This window comes from Mobula hypostoma, chromosome 2 (assembly GCF_963921235.1).
Source record: "Mobula hypostoma chromosome 2, sMobHyp1.1, whole genome shotgun sequence".
Classification (NCBI taxonomy): domain Eukaryota; kingdom Metazoa; phylum Chordata; class Chondrichthyes; order Myliobatiformes; family Myliobatidae; genus Mobula; species Mobula hypostoma.
In genome coordinates, this window is record NC_086098.1 from 222355603 (window position 1) to 222375401 (window position 19799).

Consider the following 19799-nt stretch of genomic DNA (forward strand, 5'->3'; position numbering starts at 1 on the left):
ATAATTTAATGGTTTATGCATAGAGATGATCAACAGTTAGCAATGGACACGAAAGCCAAAAATGAACATTCAAAACATCTAGTTGCTATAAACTACTGCAGAACATTTATGCTGGAAGGATGAGAAGAACTAATCAGAAGAATCAGCTGAACCTATGAAAAATCTGTGTGTGGAAATTAGGAATAAAAATTAACAGTTTGCCATTGAACATATGAATTCTGAGGTGCAATATCAATTTTATCTTAGGACTCAGTACAGGAAACAAGACTCACTTGAGGTAAGAGCTACTTTCTCAATGCCAAATCTTATGACAGCACAAATTGCTGTCAGAGTTTAATAAGTAGAAATGGTTCCAAGATCATACAAGGGGAATGAAACCTAGGCCAACATCAAAATAATCTTCATCTTGCTGAGTGATAGAACTATTATCAAAGTCTTAAGACTTGGCTCTTGACTGGTAGCAACAAACAGACACATTGCTGTACAATTTCTTAAATCTGTATGCAAGATCTTAAAATGAGTGCATACAATTAAGTTTTGCTGTAATGAATGAAAACTTACTAGCATCATTTAATATAAATTATGAAATTTAGGATACTAGTGACTCAAAGATTTTTACTTGCTTTCATTAACAAAATTGCACTATCAAAATCAACATGATTGACTTTTTTGTGCAGATAATACTGACTTAAAATAAAAAATATCACAATCCCAATAGGAAACTATGAACAGTGGTATTTGCGAATTCATATGTAAGTGAAGTTACTCCTCATTTAAAGTTCCAGCATGATACCCACTTCCAATCAAGTAAACAGATAAAATGGAAAAGAATCAAATCCTTAAACAATCAATAACTTAAGATTTTACTGTTGTGTTCACTATTTCAGTATGCTACAACTATACTCAATTCAGGTCTTGCTCCAACTAAACCCCTGGGTAATTCTGCTCACTCCGTAACTAACCAATCAGTAACAAATTAATAGGAAGGTCAGTAAATTTTAAGCACACCAAATCAGTATTTTTCATTGCACAATTTGAAGTAATTGTGTCTTCAAATCAAACGATGAAAATTAATATGTTCAATGGCCCAAATATAGTCAATTTATTGCCTTGGCAAGGTTTCTTCTCTTCTCCCTATTACGGAGATTGTTATCACATGAGCAACCTTTATGTAACATTCTACAGTCTAACAGTACTTCATTGCCTAAGGGCTACATATGATCTCCAAACTTACTGTGCCTGTGGGTGTGCCTGGCCAAGCTAATGAAGCATTCAAGTATATTGAAATCAGTAACTTCTAAATGAGTGAGATCATAAATGCTTAATGCTTGTAGTGCATTGGCCATTTTAAACAACTACCTGATTTAAACATGGAAAAGATTAGTCAACTTGAGATCATAGATTGCTCTTTTGATTATGGAAAATCAGCTGAAAATCATGCTAATGAAAAACTTACCCCTGACATCCCCTTGGTACCTATTTCTATGCCCTCTCCTGTTAGCTATTTCAGTCCTGGGGAAAAAGCCTCTGGCTATCCACACAATCAATACCCCTCATTACCTTATACACCTTTATCAAGTCACCTCTCATCCTCTGTCGCTCCAAGGAGATATAGAAATCTCAGGCCTCTCCAGGTACTGCCTGACATGAGTATCTAAACAGTTTTCACTTCAATAATTTTACCTGTAGCTTGACTCCCTGGGGTCTCTGGTATCCCTGTATCGATCATACAGAGGATCTCTTGCATCACGTTCATCCCTTGTAGGCCTGAGTGGGGAGCGATCACGTCTTACATCACGTTCATCACCAAAGGCAAATGGATCTCTAACGAAAGCAGATAAATAAAATAAGCATATTGTTGAAAAAGCCCTTTTGCTGTAATTCTCATACTCAGCTTAAATCTACTGAAAATTCATATTTGAATCCAAAGAACTTGATGTTGTCAATAATGCAAAATTCATTGAATACCAAAACAATGTTCTAAGTCACAAGATGCCTTGAGGTTAATGAAGGTTAAATAACAGATGACCTTGAAACATCTTAATAAAATTATGTAAGGTTAGTGCTTGCTGTATCTTTAATCTAATTAATTCAGTTTTCAATCGACTCCGATCTTGTTCCCAATCTCCATCCCATTCGCCGTTTGTTGCTTTTCACTGAAGTATCATTATAGACTACATTGTGCACTTCACAGTATACAAAAGCATTCTAGCTGAGTAGCAACAACAAAAACAAATCAAGTTGGGCTATTTTTACATTGTTTCTAGGCATCACTTGAGACCCCAACACTTGTTTTAAATTGTGCAGCTTTAATACTCAGATTTTGTAAACTGTAACATTTAACATGCAGGGGTAAAGAGGGGAGAGGAGAGCTGATGGATGGAAATAGGGAAAATATAAATATTACCCAGCAATGAGCTGAGCATTAAAGATACCCTCTTTATACATGTATGATCATAACTGGTTATTAGTTGAATTGCATGCTGTTTTGTACAACTCAGGAATCTCACCAGAATAGTTATTTAGGTTCACAGTCAGCATAAATCAGAAAGTCTCTAACATTGATCCAATTTTAGCATAATTATTGACAATGAATACATTTAGTCATTTCCTGAAGTTTTATTTGTCCCATTGGGTGTTTCGCAATGGAAATGTAGACAAACCTTCTACAGTATATGCCAATGTTCCACCAGCTCATTTTCCAACAGTTCCGGTGACTCCAGTTCCAGCTTTTCTTGCTCACCTTTTCAGAGATCCATGTTTAAATTCCTTAGAAGTCAGTGTAACTGAAATATCCATCCTATTCGTTGAAATCTTGTGCTAATCGACTGCTACTTACCTTCCATCAGCATATTATAAAATAAGCAAAGAAAGCAAACAAGAGAGGCAGAGAGCAAAAATGATGAGCAGGAACCAGAAAAAGAGCCATCCACAAGAATCTTCAATGATGAAATCTATATGTTGGTCTAGACAAACAGTTTGCTTAAATGAAACAATTCCTCAAGTAATCAGCATCCCAGAAATTCCATATTCCATACTTTTGGGTCCAAGTTCACACAAAGTGAATGATGGTGGACATATAGTATAGCTAATGGACCAAGAGTTGCCTTGCCATATCAGGCGGTAATCCTACAAGAAGAGAAGTGGTATCTCCAAACAGACCTCATGAAGAAGACTGACACTTCAAGACAATTGAACGAGTGACAAATCGATGAAACAGTAATTCCAAATGAATCGACTGTCATGGCATTAGAGCAGCTTTCAAACCTTTCAGGTACCGAGCTCTATATCACCGTACAGCAGAAGACGACTGTAGAACCATTTGGCAACAGAAGCATAGAACAGCAATAACTAATTATCGCCAGCTCCAAATCAGCCTCTTTCACCCTCACCCCTTTCCGTTCTGATACTTACCTCACTAGTCATGGCAATAAAAGACTAAATGTGTAAATGAATGCATAAATGATACTTTGAAGGAACAGCAAACAAGATGTGTAGTGATGTGTGACGGAAGGACGCAAACAAGAATCACTGGGAACCATGCTCTAGTCAACACTCCAAAGAACAGCTGGAAAATTTATTGCAAGCTGCAATTCATTTCAAAATGCACCAACTTTTATTAGTTTTTGTATAAATACTAATTTACATCTTGACATACATAAGCATTTATGCTACAATCATACTTTATTGTAACTAGCAAAATGTACAACTGACACGCCAAAAACGAACAAGTATCCTGAATAAAGATTTGTGTAACTTACTTCAACGCAAAGGTGGAACAGCCACTTTAAAAAGCAGATTCACAACTCCCCATACAAATTGGGCAATTTCAGGATTTTAATATGCTGCTTTAACAAGAGACGACCTTCATCCCATCATTGGCAAATAGTCTTGTCTTCGTGATAAAAAGATGCACAAGTGTTATTACCTTCTCGGAGGACTCTGTCTCCGTGCAGATTTATTCGAATTTCTTCGATCAGCTGCCATATTAACATCTGAAAAGAACCAACCAACCAATTTGTACAAAACAAAAACATAACAGACTTGAAAGTAAACATACCCGACAAGATTTACGTGAGTGTTTATTAACAGAAGAATTATTTCAAGTGTAAAGCAAATAGCTTACAGATGAATTTCGGACAAGTGATCATGAACTTGCATCTGAATTATGTACTCCAAACTACAGTTTTTTTTGTGGAAAATATTATTTTTCATTAGCTTGGAAAATGGAGTCAAACAGGAAGAGTGCTCCATCAAAGATTAAGAGAAAAGATATTGCAGATCTTCATAACCGTGTTTTAGATAAATGAACAGTTTGAAAATCTCTCTGGAACATAAAATTCCGCTATTTTGATCACAAAAATACAATTAGTTGGATTGATGGTCTGGAGTAATGTTTCCTCATTCAGAATAAACTCTGGATTACCAGTGAGCACACTAAAGATGCCAAACATGCCAAAACTAGTGTTAACACATCAATGTCCACGCTTTCAAAACCATTTATTTGAAAATATGGGCTGATACACTAATGCACAGGGAACCAGAATAAATTGAGCAATGGCAAACTGTTAAGCAATACAGTCCTTTATAAAAAAAAATGATTTTTAATGCTTGTAAATCCCATTGCATTCATAGTATACATTTGCAGTTATCTCAAGTTCTTACCTAATCTGTACCCTCTACACATTCGATCGTTCTCTCCTTGCACGGCAGCTTTAGCATCCTCAACACGATCAAACTGCACAAACCCAAATCCATGGTGCATTGACAAAGCTGCAAAATTAATGTTGTTAATGAAAATGTACATACCTGTGGGATGGAAAAATTCCAGATGTTCAAAAATCTCCATTCAATAGAGCAAAATTACTTCCCTTGACACTTGCAAGTTAAACTGGCAATGTCTAGTTCACAGAAGGTCAACAGAACTGATGACGAAGTCCATTACTTCTTCAAACTGTTCACTTGTTCAGGCAAAATTTCCCATTTATAGAAGGGAGAATTCCAAATGTTGCGAACAAGATCTCATCTTCTAATATGATAGCTCCAGACAACACCAGAATGAAGCCTACTTGTTGTAATTAGCCATCAGAATCAATGGTGGTGTTAAGAAAATCCACAAAACCTCGATTGTTTGGAGCTTTTTGAAACAGTCAAGGCGCTACAGAGAAATTGACTTCAAGGGAAAGTAATTTGTAATATTCACTAGATTTACAGAACATCTTTTTAAATACCAACAGCCAAAATGACCGGTTACTATTAACTAAACCCTAAATTATTCCAACTTCGCAAATCCATTACAGTTTGACACAATTTCCTCGTGGAGGGTTGGTTCATCTCTTAATCAGACAAGACTACATTGGATCTCTAATGTACAAATACCTCAAAAAAAGAACTTTTCCACTCAACCATAAACCAGCTAAAACATGTTAGTAAGATACTTTGAAGTCCAAACCATGATCAGTGTATGTGCCATTCCACAGTAAATTTGGCTAATTATTAATTTGATATGATGAGCATTTACCAATGGAGTTTAATCTCAATCCCCACTCGTAAATTCAATCTAATACTGACTCAAAGAAAAGTTCCACCTTGTCAACTACAATTAGCCAAAGATGCAAAAACAGTTTGCTTTCAATATAAAACAGACAGGTTCAGAGCTTAAATGGGCATGTTTTTATTTGATACATAAAAGTTAACAATGACAATTATACATTAATGTGACTGCAACAAGTACACAACTTGGCAGCAACTTTGTAGTCAAAAATATGACTAAAACATCGTTCCACGGGAATACTGCAGTTATTTGGTAGACATTGCCATTTTAACCTCAACAGAACCTAAATTTTAAACACTGGCAAAACCTCCAGATGCCAGTTTGCAAAATATAAAAAGCTAACTTGTAGAACCAGATACCTTCAAAATTAACATGCAATTTTCCTTCATGAAAGAAATTTAAGAACATTCAAAAGTTCTGAACTATATGTATTTCTTGGATCATCTTGACAAAGGTGTGACTGGTGTAAAACAAATCAAGCACTCCAAAATCCATTGAAACCTCTAAAAGTTGTGAATGTTTGAATGCTCTAGTCAAAACATTTAAAATTTGTCACAGACAGTTCCAAATAATGTGGATGTTTAACCATAGATTAAATGAAGTGAAATGCACAAAATAATCCAAGCCTTTGAGGCAGTAATCAAAAACAGTATAGAGGGACCAAGATGTCAGTGTTACTCTCCATGAAGGTTCCCAATTTCCACTGCTCCACTACTGAAGTCTTCAAGATTTAGATTAGTTAGATGAGTACGGACAAGAAACATGAAAGAAATAAGCTATAATCAGATTCTCTAACCCAGACTGAAGCGTGCAGGGTACATTTATAAATGAGAAATCACGCAGTCTTATGTACACACACCACAATGTCAAGATTACAATAAATCTACTTGCAATGCTAATTCTTCATTTTAAGCGATTGCTGAAGATGCTAGGGCAATACAGGATTTGATTGTCAATTGCAGCAAATCAAGCAACTTGGAAGAAAAACAGTATTTAAATGGTTTTATTTGTTCCCATTAATGGAAATACCACAATCTTAGAAATTGACACATTTCAGCTTTTACAAATTATCACTAATCCCCAGCATTAATAATGCTAAAGGGATTAATAATGCCTATAACAAAAAAAGATTAATACAGAGATGATTACATTTATAAGAAATAGGAGTTTCTTCTTGTAGTTTATTTAATTTATGCAAAATAAATTAAGCATAAACACACCAATTACGTAAAAAAAAATCATGTTGTTGATAAAGCCAGTATTGCCCATAGTACTAAGTTCATGATTCTTGCCCCACTGGGAACAAAAAAAATTCCAAACAATTTAATTGAAATAATGTGTAAGTTTATAAACCAAAAATGTTACTGAGGTGGAGATTTAAAAAATAAGTAGTTTAAAATTTGATTGCAAAAGCAAAAAAAAAATCCGGTATGACTTGCCAGGCAATTAAAATTATATTACCTATAAAACATTGGTTACCAAAAATGTTTATTTTATATTTTCAGCTCTGATGAACACTCACTGACAAAAAACATTTTTCTTCTTCATAGAAGACATTTATCTTCCAAGTACACCAGCTTACTTCAGAAGTCCCACACCCAAAGTATTTTATTCTGTATATTACTTTCAGGTGAAAAATATACAAAAGTGATTTAAAGCAGTGGCTTAAATGGTCTGTGAACTCCCATAATTCACTCACCCTTTTGCCAGTACTTCAAACTGAAGTCACATACCTCATTCAGAAAATAGACTGGGAATGCATCCTGGACTTGAGAGATTCATCCTTTTGAATCTTTCACTCCACTCTACCACAGAACTTGAGGACTATTCCTGTAGTACTAAAATTCCATAACATCATGCCATGGAAAAAAAAGTCAAGCATGATGTCAAGTGAGGAGGAGTGAAGGGAGCCACCAAGATGAATTACAGCACAGCTTTAAAGCAAAAAGGTGGTCTGTTTGTGTGCATTTCAGTTAACCTTATAATAACAAGGCCCTTAGCCATTCACTGTGCACCTCAGTATTGAAGGCAATTTCTGATAGGGGACCAATCAAACCCTTTTAAAGTAAGAGTACTGAAGCAGCACAGTGATTCAGAACCTGCAAAACAAGACACCAGAAGAAATGTAGCAAAACAGTCCTATACAGAGAAGTTTATAGTGACATAAAAGCAGCCATCCCCTTCAGAGCTAGCTCTGAAAAGGACACCCAAGTACAGTGCCCTGAAGTATTCAGCCCTCACAAATATCTTCACTGAGTACTGTCTTATTTTCCAAACTTAAAATTTAAAATTAAAAGCATTTTTGGAGCTAATCTACAAAACACTGTATATCATGTCCAATTAAAAGAAAAAAAAAACAAAACCTGTTTACCTAAAATTAAAAACCAAAATTGGAGGCTGAAAAAGTATTCACTCATCCCCATTGTAATTAATATGCCAACTTTCCCCAGGTGCAATACACTATATTAACCTTACCAACTCACCCAACCTGTTGATGTAGAAAATTAGAGGACCACCTGTCTTCAACAAATTCTTAAGAATAAATTCCCTCTCTGTAAGGTCCAACAGTATGGTAGGTTTTCAACAGACCAAACCAAAATGAGTGAAGGCAAAAGACCATTCAAGACAAGTTAGGGAAACGATAACAGAAACAGACAACACAGGGAAAAAGTACCAGACCATCACAAAGGCACTGTACATACCTCGAGTAGTCCATTGTGGAAAAAGTGGGGAAAATATTGAACAGCCACGCTGCCTGGGCTCTAAACCTAGTTGTCGGAGAAGACTGGCACTTGTAAAAGAGGCTACTGTGACATCAACACTCATTCTTGAGTGAGCTGCAAAAGTCAGTGGCTGCAACCAGAGATAAAGTTCATGGCTCCACAATTTCTAAGACCTTCACAAAAAGGGTATTTACGAAGCTAAACAAAAGCATCCTTGCCTGTAAAGGCTTTGCAGAGCATCACTTAGAAGATACTGTAAAGGCATGGAAGAAGCTCTTGTGGTCAGTTGAGACTTAAGTGGAATTTTTTGGCCTCAACATTAAGCAGAACATGTGGTGTCAATCTAATACTGCAAATCAGCCAGGTAACATCCTCCCTACTGTAAAGTATGGTGGAGATAGCATCGTGCAATGGGGATGCTTTTCAGCAGCAGGGACTGTAAATCTGGTCAGGATTGATGGGAAAATGAATGCTGCTAAATCCATTAAGATACTGGACAAGAACCTGCTAGCCTCCACTTAAACTGGGAAGGGAGTTCATCTTTCAACAGTATAAAGACCCAAAGCAGCCTAACAGAGCAACCATGGAGTGGCTTGAAATGAAGAAAAGTCATCTTCCCTAGGGTACTGACCTTAACCCAACTGAACATCTCTGGCACAGTGGACAAGATTGCTGTCCATTGCCACTGCCCAACTACTCTGGCAAAGTTTGAACAATTTTGCAAGGAGGAATGGGCAAATCTTGCTCCATCACACTGTGCAAAGCTACCCCAAAACACTACTGGCTGTAATAGCTACGAGAGGTGGTTCAACTGGGCAAAGTGGGATGAATACCTTTGTACTGCTGACAATTCAGTTTTTCATGCTTTATAAATTTCCATTGTTTTTGGGCTCTGATGTAGAAAAGAAGCACATGGTTCACAAATAAAAATTCTCAGTTAAACTGATCAAAATCCCTGGTTATATTACTCATTTATGTGAACAAAGGGTTGGGAGCTGAATACCTTTACAAGGCACTGTATGTATGGCAATGGCTAACTTATTTGCAATCTGGTTACGGTTTTCTCAAACAAACACGGATTCACCCATTAGGTTAATGTAAGAAACAAAGAAACACCTGTGACGAATGCCCTACTTTTCAGTGGTTTAAGCAATGGCCAGTTAGGCTGCCAATGCTCCTTTACAGTAAGACAAATGGAAAAATAACTGCGAACAAATCAGGATCCGAATAGCTTGGGACTGTTAAGATGAGTAGTACCACAAGATCCCTTGGCCTCTCTTGCCTGCTCTGCCTCTAATTAAATTTATAGCTAAACCTTTGCCTCAGAAACATTCCTGCAACATATTTATCCAGAATTCTATCAGATATTGAACAAACTCAACAACAGACAATTCCCAAGATTTCTTCCACCCAGAGGATATTTGATTTATTCTCAGCCAAGTTCTAATTGGTTGAGCACTTGGTTGAAGCATTCCAGGTCAGGGAACAAACATCTCTGCATCTTTCTTGACAAGCCCTGCAAGCTCATGTGCTTCACTTCCCATTCTTCTAAATTCATGTTCAAAACATGTACCTTTCCAGTCCCAGGATCTTTTGGTACACTTCTCCCTAAGGCAAGGAGGACAGAACTGCACACAATACTCTTAGTGCAACATACTTGAGGCTAGTATAAATTGTGGCATTATAACATTTTGTACTCAAACTTTCTTTCAATAAAGGACAGCATTCCATTTGACATCCTCTTTCTATGCTATACTGCATTGCAACTTTCAGAGTCATTCGCAAGCATACCCAGGTTCTCTGAACATATTTTCCAATTTCTAACTATATAAAATGTACTTTCTCTTCTATATTTTCCCCAAATCATACAACTTCAGTTTTCCATATTTCTTCTGTCAAGTTCTCAACCATCCACTAATTTGTCTGCATTCCCATGAAGCCTCTCCACATCCTGCTCAAGCTTCAATGCCACCTAGCTTTGTACTACAGTGCAGCAACTTTTAAAGTGACCAGATAAACCGAAAGCATGAAACTCCCATTTTGCAAGTCTGTGCTGATACTTAAAGGCTCAACAATGACCATTTAGGCAAATGTAAAGTTGAAACAAAGCACACTCACAGTGACATCATAAAAGCAATTAACTTCAATAGCACCTAATGAAATTTAAATAACATTCTGCTTGTATTTCCTTGTCCTTTGAAAAACAAATGCAAATATGAAGTGGACAAATAAAGAAAAGGCAATTTTTTTTTGTATTCCACCCAGAATATATAGTTCTGATTTCTCCAAGTGTCCACACACTATAAGACATTATGGATCAAAAGTTTGAAATCATCCATTGAAGGCTGTCAATTTAGTTCCATGTAGGACAGAGAAACCTTAATATAATAGTGCAGTTTGGATAGTAGCTTTAGATTTTCCATCTATCCTAGCAAAAGATGACCAACTTTATAGCTGTGTAATATTTATCTCTTCACCAGTTTCAAATTCATCACTTCTAAATGGTCAGTAATCACATTATGCTACAACTATGTAAGCCTATGGCAGGAAAAGTAAATTGTTAGTTACAGTGTTGACTTACGTTCATAGGTCAGTGCCAGACCTATAGATAATGCATGGTAAATGTGACTAATAATCACCCAATAACCTCTTTACTTCTGAATTTAAAATATATGCCACCAACAATCTGGCATTCATTCAAAAGCCAAAAGTTCAAAATATGCATGGTATAGTTTCCAATGGTCTCTCAAATTCTCATGCTTCATAGCTCTTCAAAGTAATTGAAATTCCAGGACTGATTTCCAAATCAGCAAACCAACAGATAAATCAGCAATCCTATTTGAATCCTTTTACTAAAGCTGCAAAAATGAGCTTTAATGAGAACATTATCCTTTACCAGTAATACATAATATCCAATCTAGCTTTACCAACATCTACAAACCAAGAACAAAAATCAAAAGTCAGTCCAGTTAAAATTATTCATTGATGGCTGTAGGGCTGAGAACCCTAAATATAACACCATTAGGATAGTAGCTCTAGATTTCAGATTTAGCTGTTGTTTTGCCAGCCAAATTCAAAATTATGTTGGACAATATAATCAAGATTTTTTTTAGACATCACAGCTCGAAGTGAAGTGTGTGTAATTGTCTGAGCAAATATCTGAAAATGAGTTTTACAGTTGGAGATATAAACAAAAGCATTAATTGTACAAGTTTTATCAGTTTTGACACTGTACTTTAAACCTGCATTTTAAATTACCAATTTTCATCATTATTACACTGTGAAACTGGAAGTAACGTCCAGATTTTTGAGGTGGAAGTCCAAAGTACTATCAATGATCAAAAGCATATTACAGTTAACACTTTCTCCAACAGAATTAAGTGAAAACACAACAACTGACATAATTTCAGTTATTATGCAGTAAATATTTATAATAATCCTTGAAAATCTAACAGATAATCTCTCAATCTAATGAAGTTGCTAATTCCATAGCAAGCCAAAAATTCAACACAGGAAATGGACCAGCCTGCGAAAGCTAATTATTCTTAATTTTATTTTGCTTAAATTTTAAAATGAGATGAATCACTCATCTATGAAGCCTGATGTCTTAGCTTCTTTAATTACAAGTATATTCCAACATTTCCTCAGTATTGAAGTTGAGCCAGATTAATCCATTGTTCTCTTGTCTATAGGATTCTTTCAGCAGGCTCAGTGGCCAATTATTTCAATCATAGCATACCTGCAGGGTCCCAGGAATCCAAATGAACTGGCAACCAAACAGAAGCTAGCATTATCAATGGAAACTGCCAGAATGTGCAGTGACTATAGGAATGCAGTAGATAGCACATTTCCTTCAATGGTCAATATACAAAATGGAATCTTAAATATCCAGATACTTCCCCCGCCCCCCCCAATTTAATCCAGTGAGGCAGAAATTTAAAATCTCTGTACACCCACCTACATGAACAATCAGAAGAAATTTTCCCAGCTAAAATAATTCTGAAACAGGAAAAAAAAACATTTAACAGCAGCAAACTGCATCATTACTACAGTTTGCTCTGAGGGTTCATTATACATACACAATAGAGGACCATCCCTGAGGTGACCAGCAAAACAACCAGCAAGAAAATCATTTCTCCAGCATGAGAATGAACTGAACAACTTGTTGTTATGCATGGTGTCAAAGTAGGAGACCAAATTGTTCAAATAATCTTTCAGGAAGTAAGCCCGCATACCCTAAATATTGAGCTTGAAATGATTTAACACATTTCTGTCAAATTACAATATACAGAAGTTTATACAATGAAATTCTGTGATATTTACAGTCATGCAGAGGCTATACTAGAAATCAACTTCCATGAAAACCTGACTGTTTTGTTGGGTTTTCAGTTCAGAATCAAGACTTTTACAGACACCGTAAGCAGCCAAAGGCAAAAAAAAACTTCTTTCCTACCTGTACCTAAACTGATCAAATAAGCTGCATTTTTAAATTATTAGTTTAAATAAGGAGCTTGCTCTTTAATCTCTTATGAGATTCAGTTATAAGAGACGTAGTAATTGAAATCATTACTCATTAGCCGATCTTGCAGCCCTACAGCTTTGACAAGCTTGATAAAAATTCAAAGATTCAAAATTATGGAAACAGGTGTGACATCACTGGTGACTGAACTTCTCAAGTGAAAAATACCAAAATCCAACTTAAGCTGACGATGGGTTCCACGTTGCAAGACAGATAAGACTGATGGTTTTCCAAAAGATAACTAGCTTAGTTATACCATATTTTAAAATTTCCAGGTTGGACCAAAATGAAGAATTGGTTGTATAAAGATGAAAGACGCCCAAAAATGTTGATGGCAACGCTACAGTTGCAATAGTATGGTACTCTTGAGTTTGTAGGCGAGAAACATTTTCCCGTTCTATTGACTGTAAGTGTATAGGCATGACGTTATTGTGCCTCAGAATAGAAAATTAACCACCCATTTGCAAGTTTTCAAGTACCACTTCGCCAAATTGTGGACTTCTCCCCAATAAAGTTAACATCTGTTTTAAGAGTAGTTTTTTTTAAGCAAACTATTTCATGCATATTGATCTTGATTGATATTGGTCCAAACTGACCATACAAATTCAGAGAATCAAACTTACCTCAAGCAACATGAGATGCTAAAACCCCTCCCTTCACATGATTTGGGTATATCCATTATATGCAATGGAATTCAGAGCTGTGCAAAGATGGACAAATTAATGATTCAAACTGATTTAGCATGTTGCTCCACCAAATCGTGAATTAGCTACAGATGGCAAAATTCCAGTTCTTGGTTCTTTCCACTACAATTTACTAACTTAGAAGCAAAGAGTCAACAAATGGCACTGGATTGGCTGAGGATAATACAGTTCTAAATTCTAAAATTGTGGTAACATACCTTTCGTGTAGTAAAAGGTAGGACATTAGAATCAAGTATCGGGTTCAGTTGGAAAATCTAAGGTTTCCAGATACTAACCATTTATCTTGCCATATTTAAGGAACATATCCTCCAAATCCTTCCTCACCATGGAGTCGGTGGGTAAATTTCCAACAAAAACGCGCCTCTCAAGATCTCGAGGATCAGCACTGTCTGTCTTGTTACTTGCACCCCGGTCACCACGCATTCTACGTTCTCGGGATGGGCTTCTGCTTCTTCTCCGGGACATCATTTAGAATCCTTTTATGGGCTTCACCACGTGAAACAAAAAAGAGAAAATTTCCATTTGCATTAGATAAGTTTGAGGAGAAGTCGTTAGCAAAAAGTGCCCTGTAAGTTACATCAGAAGTTATGCAAAATGAGATTTGGGACCACCGCATTAAGACCAGATTACGCTTTGTGCAGAGCCAGCAGCTGGTTTACAGATTCTATAGTGTTTTATATAATTAAGTTTTAAATTTGACATTGTTTACAGTGAGTCACAATTAATAATTTATTACAAGGCATATTACTTTGGGGGAGGAGGGCGGGGAAGAAATTGTCCCATGCAATTCCCAATACCTTTCTCAAAAATCAGAGGCTTCATTGTTCAGTTTAACCACAATTGATGGCATGTCACCGGGTTAAGATAGAGAATTAATAAATGAATCCCAGTGTGTTTGGTGTATTATGCATTTCTGAAAATAAACATGTTTGCAGATGTAGTTTCCACATAAAATACCAGTTTCCTAACATACCATAAATTATCCTTCTGTGAAATTCTAGAAAATATGTAGATGTTCTAATAGACATTGATGCAAAAAATGTCATCACTTACTCAAAAGGCAAATTTTATTCTTACTGAACGACAAAAATCTGGTTACAAAGCATGTGAAATAACTGAATTGCTCACAAGAGACTTTATGCAAGAAAATAGCAAAGATGAACTCACTACATCCGCAACAATACATTTAGAAAACAACTTTCACTCATGGATTGGTAATACAAATCATGAACAATTCATTTAGTTTGCTGAAATAATTAAGAACTAAACTCAATAATTTCTTCAAAAACAATCTTTAAATACATATACTCACCCAACGTGTTACTTAGTTTGACTATGAGGATACAGCACTCACAAGTAAACCAAAATGAAGCTCAATTTAACCACGACTACAATAAAAGATGTAGAAGATGGAATGGGATTGGTGAAGGAAACATTCAAATGGATGTACATCATTAGACAATGAGCAGAGGACTACATTATATTAAAGTACTGAACCCAGCTAACAGCAACAGTGTCACCCTCCACTTATTTTAAAAATAGCCTCTAGTTTATTGTACTACCAGATGCATGACCAATGATACAGTAATCTGCTCACCAGGAAAATATTTTTAAAAACTTAAGCCACTCATCTCCAATCCATCAGCTAGTGAAAATAGTAAAAATTTTCCAAAGGCCATGAGCCATTACAACACTCACAACAGAAATACCTCAAAGCAAGAAAACTTTTGAGAGTGAATCAAATAAATAATTGTCTTTCAGTATCTTCCAATCATTATATTTAACAAAAACATGGATATATTATGTGTTTTATAAAAGTTCTGTGCAGGTATAAAATTAATACCCAACCAAGACCAATCCAACCCGGACCTGTACCAAGAACCTATAGAATTTTTATACACACATTAGTGAAATCCATCACTGTAAGGAATCTACTTCATTTTACATACGCTTGCAGTCCACATCAGACTTCCTTCTGCACAAGTTTAAATAAAATAGTAAGGCTGAAATACACAACTAAAAAAAACATTAATTTGGTCTGATGCTTGTTCCATCATTCTGTAAGATACTGACCAAATCCTTCAGGTATTTTATTCAGACCATATATTAGTTACAACAAATTGTCTTTCTGAAGTTTTGACAAAATATTCATATTTTATTAAACCCTTTTAACTGCTAGGCAATTGCACAGATTCAAAACATTTCTTAATTTCAAATAATCAGTGTTTTGTTTCTATGATTTTGACCAGCAAGTGGGAGGTACACAATTCAGTTGGTGGTGGTGTTTAGTGTAGTAGGTTGTTGTAGGTAACAACAGGCAGAACTAGGCTGAGAAGAAGCAGATAGGAGTTCAATCCAGGAAAATATGAAGTGATACACTTTGGAAGTCGAACTTTAAAGTGAAATACAGGGTAACTGGCAGGATTCTTAGCAGTGTGGAGGGACAGAGAAATCACGAGGTTCTTGTCCATAGATCCCTCAAAGCTGCAGAGCATCTTGACGGGGTGGTTAAGGCACATGATATGTTGGCCTTCATTAGTCAGGGAATTAAGTTCAAGAACTGCGAGGCAATGCTGTAGCTCTATAACTCTGTTAGACCACACTTGGAATATTGCATTCAGTTCTGGTTGCCTCATTAAAGGAAGGATGTGGAAACTCTACAGAGAATATAGTGATTTACCAGAATCCTGCCCGGATTGAATAGCACATCTTATGAGGAGAGGTTGAGCAAGCCAAGGTTTTTCTCCTTTGAGTGAAGGAGGATGGGAGTTACTTTATAGAAATGAAAAGGATGAGCAGAGCATTGATAAGAGTGGACAGCCAATAGGGTAGAAATGGTTAAAACACAGGTCATCATTTCGGAGCAAAGTATGGGCGGGGGGGGGGATGTCAAAGAGGTGTTTATTTAAGCAGCGAGAGTGGTGGTAGAGACAGATAAATGAGGGATATTCCGGAGACTCTTAGATTAGAGCATAGATGTCAGAAAAATGGAGAGCTCTGCAGGAGGCAAGTAAAAGGTTGATCATGGAGTTCTATACATTAAACTTGTACAAGAAAACTACACAATGTGACAGCTTTCTATACTACCAACACCTTCGTAGTCACAAGAAATCAGCCCAATCACATTCTGAACCTAGGGCATTTATTTACAGTCAATCTGGCCTAATCCAAGCTGAGCCGAAGGACATAACTCAAATCAAACAAGTCTGGTCCTTTCATGCTTGTGCCACGATCCACAATGTATATATTTTATTTGCAATAACACACTAAACCAATACTGCAAAAGTAATCATTAAAGCAAAAGAACTTAATTGTGTTACAATAGGATGGACAGAGAAGTATCAAAATCTTCAGGTCCTGCCAATCAAAATGAGCATTAAATAACTTCCATAACAAAGGATTTAACCAAGCGTTCCAAATAAGTCTTTTAGTGTATTTATTACAACACAAATAACTTAGTTTCAAATGGGTTATTTTCAAATAGGTAAGAATTTTATACGGGTGGATAATTGCCCTTCCTGGGATAGATAACCAAATTCAACATTCACATACAGATACAAATCGCGCCAAGAATTTTTTGAGAAATTCAAGTATAGACCATCAGCAGTCATAGAATCTCCCTTTTTGCTGAAGTTACAATACTTTTTCCCCATTTTCAACCGAAGAAAGCCATAACATTTGATGTGCTTTAGTTGGATAACCAAATTAGTTGAAACGTCATCACAAAGATTAATCAGTCACTGTAATTGTAATATATGCATGCTCTTCAAAATGCACCTTACAAATGTAGTAACATTTTGCCTTGTTAAAACCTACACTGGTAGACTTAAATTGATTTTGAATTTTAAGATTTTAAATTCAACACTATTCGGAAATAACATTTTAACTTAAAAAGGCTGTCATAATCCACTCCTCAGATGTGGAACTGAACAAATTGATGACAAATTTAGAACTTTTCCCAACTGCTGCAAGCTCACACCTGCACTTTTAAGTGAACACAATTAAAGCAGAATTCCAAAGAAAAATGTACTGTAAGTGGAAAATAAAGTACCAAAATGAATTTTTTAAAATGTATCTTTCCAAGAGATCAATGCATAAAAATATTCTATTCCAATTGATGGAATGCTCATTTTAAAATCAGTTGAGTTGTAGTTGTTTGTACATAGGATATTTTATTCTGGCCATAATTCACAATTAACACAATAATGAATAAATGAAAAAAAATACACCAGCAGCACAAATTCAGTTTCAAATTTTATTGTTATAAACTGATTAAATTTGTTAAATGAGATGAAAACAATACCCTTGTGTATACTCTTCTTCGGTTGGGAACTGTGAAAATGGCAGAGGCAACTTTGGATCAACTAAACTTCATCCTAGGTTGAGGATGAGCCACTAAACTCATACTGTATTTTGAGCTGTCATACTTCAATCTGATTATAGACTCTTCTCCACTCAATACGTTCACCGTTGTCACATTGCCACATGGACGTTTCTTCACCAATTCACACCAGCAATCACTTGGTCCAACGACCCCAGCCCCTCGTTATGTTATTGATCCAAAGGTACAACCTTCCCTTTAAGTGAACGCAAGCACCATTTTCCTAACTTGTGGAAAAGGCAGCGCACCTAACTTCTTTCTCCCCGACTGGCGTTGACTCCACATACGGGATAATGCCGAACAGCGCAGGAAACTTGACAAGCGCTTTCACACAGGCCAAATGAAAAACAGGGTGAACCGTGCATGTTCCTAGTGAAGCTGAATCCAAATAGGAAGCAATTCCAAATCAATCACACACAAAAAATAATGAGGTCTTAATACAAATCGCCGGCAGATATCTTTTCGTGGTGTGATCTGGTCTGAGTGCATAAATAATTTTTAGGCCCAAGTGCACACATTGCCCTCCTTGCCCCGACGGAAGATTTCGGGCGAGTAGAGCTGTGATCTTTGACCTCTTCCCTCCGGCTGTATATCAAGCATCTTTGCAGGTAAAATTCATAGCTGATCGAATAAATGCGGGCGGCCATAAATCCGGCCCTCAGATGTTTTAAGTGCTGGGAGCGTGTATTGTTGTGCTAGTGCGGGAATTTTGAAGACACTCCAGATTACAGATTCCTTTATTCAGTCAGATGCAAAATGATGTGTGTGTTTCTAGCCAGCCACGAGAATGAAAGGTTTTATATTTCGCCACAGAGGCGGGCGGAAGCCGACACCGAAGGAAGCACCTCCCCCACCTCTCCCCGCCGCCATTTTAAGGCGCTCTGCCCTTCAGGACGCGTTCCCAAGGCGCATCGCTGGCGCAGAGCAGCCCCAGGCTTCTGCTGTCGATTGCCCGCCACACCTCAGCCACCAATCTGCCTCCCTCAACCACCGGCCGGTTTTCGTCGAGGCGGGCGGTGGCCCCAGCGGACGGCCCGGGGTTCGGCCTCCCCTCCGCCATGTTGAGCGGGCAACTCTTTGTCCGAAGGAACGTGTTAGGATTCTGTGTGCGACCGCGACCGGCTCCCACCGCCGGCTCATCCCTCAGAATCCCCGCTGATCCCTTACCGTTATCCGACGTGAAGTTTCACTCGCACTTTTTGGCGCTGACTTTGCTGCGGGAGCTTCCTTTTCTTGTCCGGACAGCAACGGCCGACTGCGATCCGCGACTTCTTTTCGCGCATGCGTCACTGACGAAGCGCTATGCGAACGCCACCCTGTCTGCGCATGCGCCGCTGGTCGGGCGCTGTCCCGACTGCGCACGTGCACAGTAGGGGGCAATGTTTTCGGGAGAGAGGTGAGATATGTCCCGGGGAGATGCGCATCATGCAAATACAGCGGGGCAGTCGTCTGAATCTTAAACCAGAAACTTAAATGTGACTTTGCAGATGCTGGAAATCTTGAGCAAGGCAAGCAAAAAGCTGGAAGAACTCAGCGCGTCAGGCAGCATCTATGGAAGGAAATAAACAATCGACATTTCGGGTCATGGTGAGGAGTCTTGATGATGGATCTCGGCCTGAAACGTCGATCGGCCAACTTCCTTTATAGATGCTGCCTGACCCGCTGAGTTCCTCCAGCATTTCGTGTGCGTTTCTTAATAAACCAGGAAACAACCTTCTTGACTCTATTTCACCTTGAAGTTGTGGACCAAAGGTTAGGGAGGTTGAACCGCCACTCAGTGGAGTACAGAAGGAGATGTGATCAGCTTTAGCACATTTTCTTTCATTAATCAGAGTAGAGGAATTGGGATGTTATGATAGAAACATAGAAAATAGGTGCAGGAGTAGGCCATTCGGCCCTTCGAGCCTGCACCGCCATT

At 37.4% G+C, this 19799-nt stretch overlaps 1 protein-coding gene across 7 annotated transcripts in view; it reads right to left on the reverse strand.

Moving 5' to 3' along the window:
* Positions 1-19183, reverse strand: part of ncoa5 (nuclear receptor coactivator 5) — a 43892-nt gene extending 24709 nt beyond the window's left edge. For 4 of the 7 annotated variants that reach the window (XM_063041531.1, XM_063041530.1, XM_063041536.1 and 1 more), the window contains exons 1-5: positions 19049-19180; positions 13776-13986; positions 4666-4773; positions 3929-3995; positions 1684-1824 (exon numbers count right to left, since the gene is read on the reverse strand). In XM_063041531.1, the coding sequence (XP_062897601.1) occupies positions 1684-1824; positions 3929-3995; positions 4666-4773; positions 13776-13968 (509 nt within the window). In that variant the 5' untranslated portion in view covers positions 13969-13986; positions 19049-19180. Of the gene's footprint in view, positions 1-1683; positions 1825-3928; positions 3996-4665; positions 4774-13775; positions 13987-19048 lie in introns of all 7 variants that reach the window. The other 3 variants (XM_063041532.1, XM_063041533.1, XM_063041534.1) reach the window with 3 other exon arrangements.
* Positions 19184-19799: the final 616 nt, after the last annotated feature.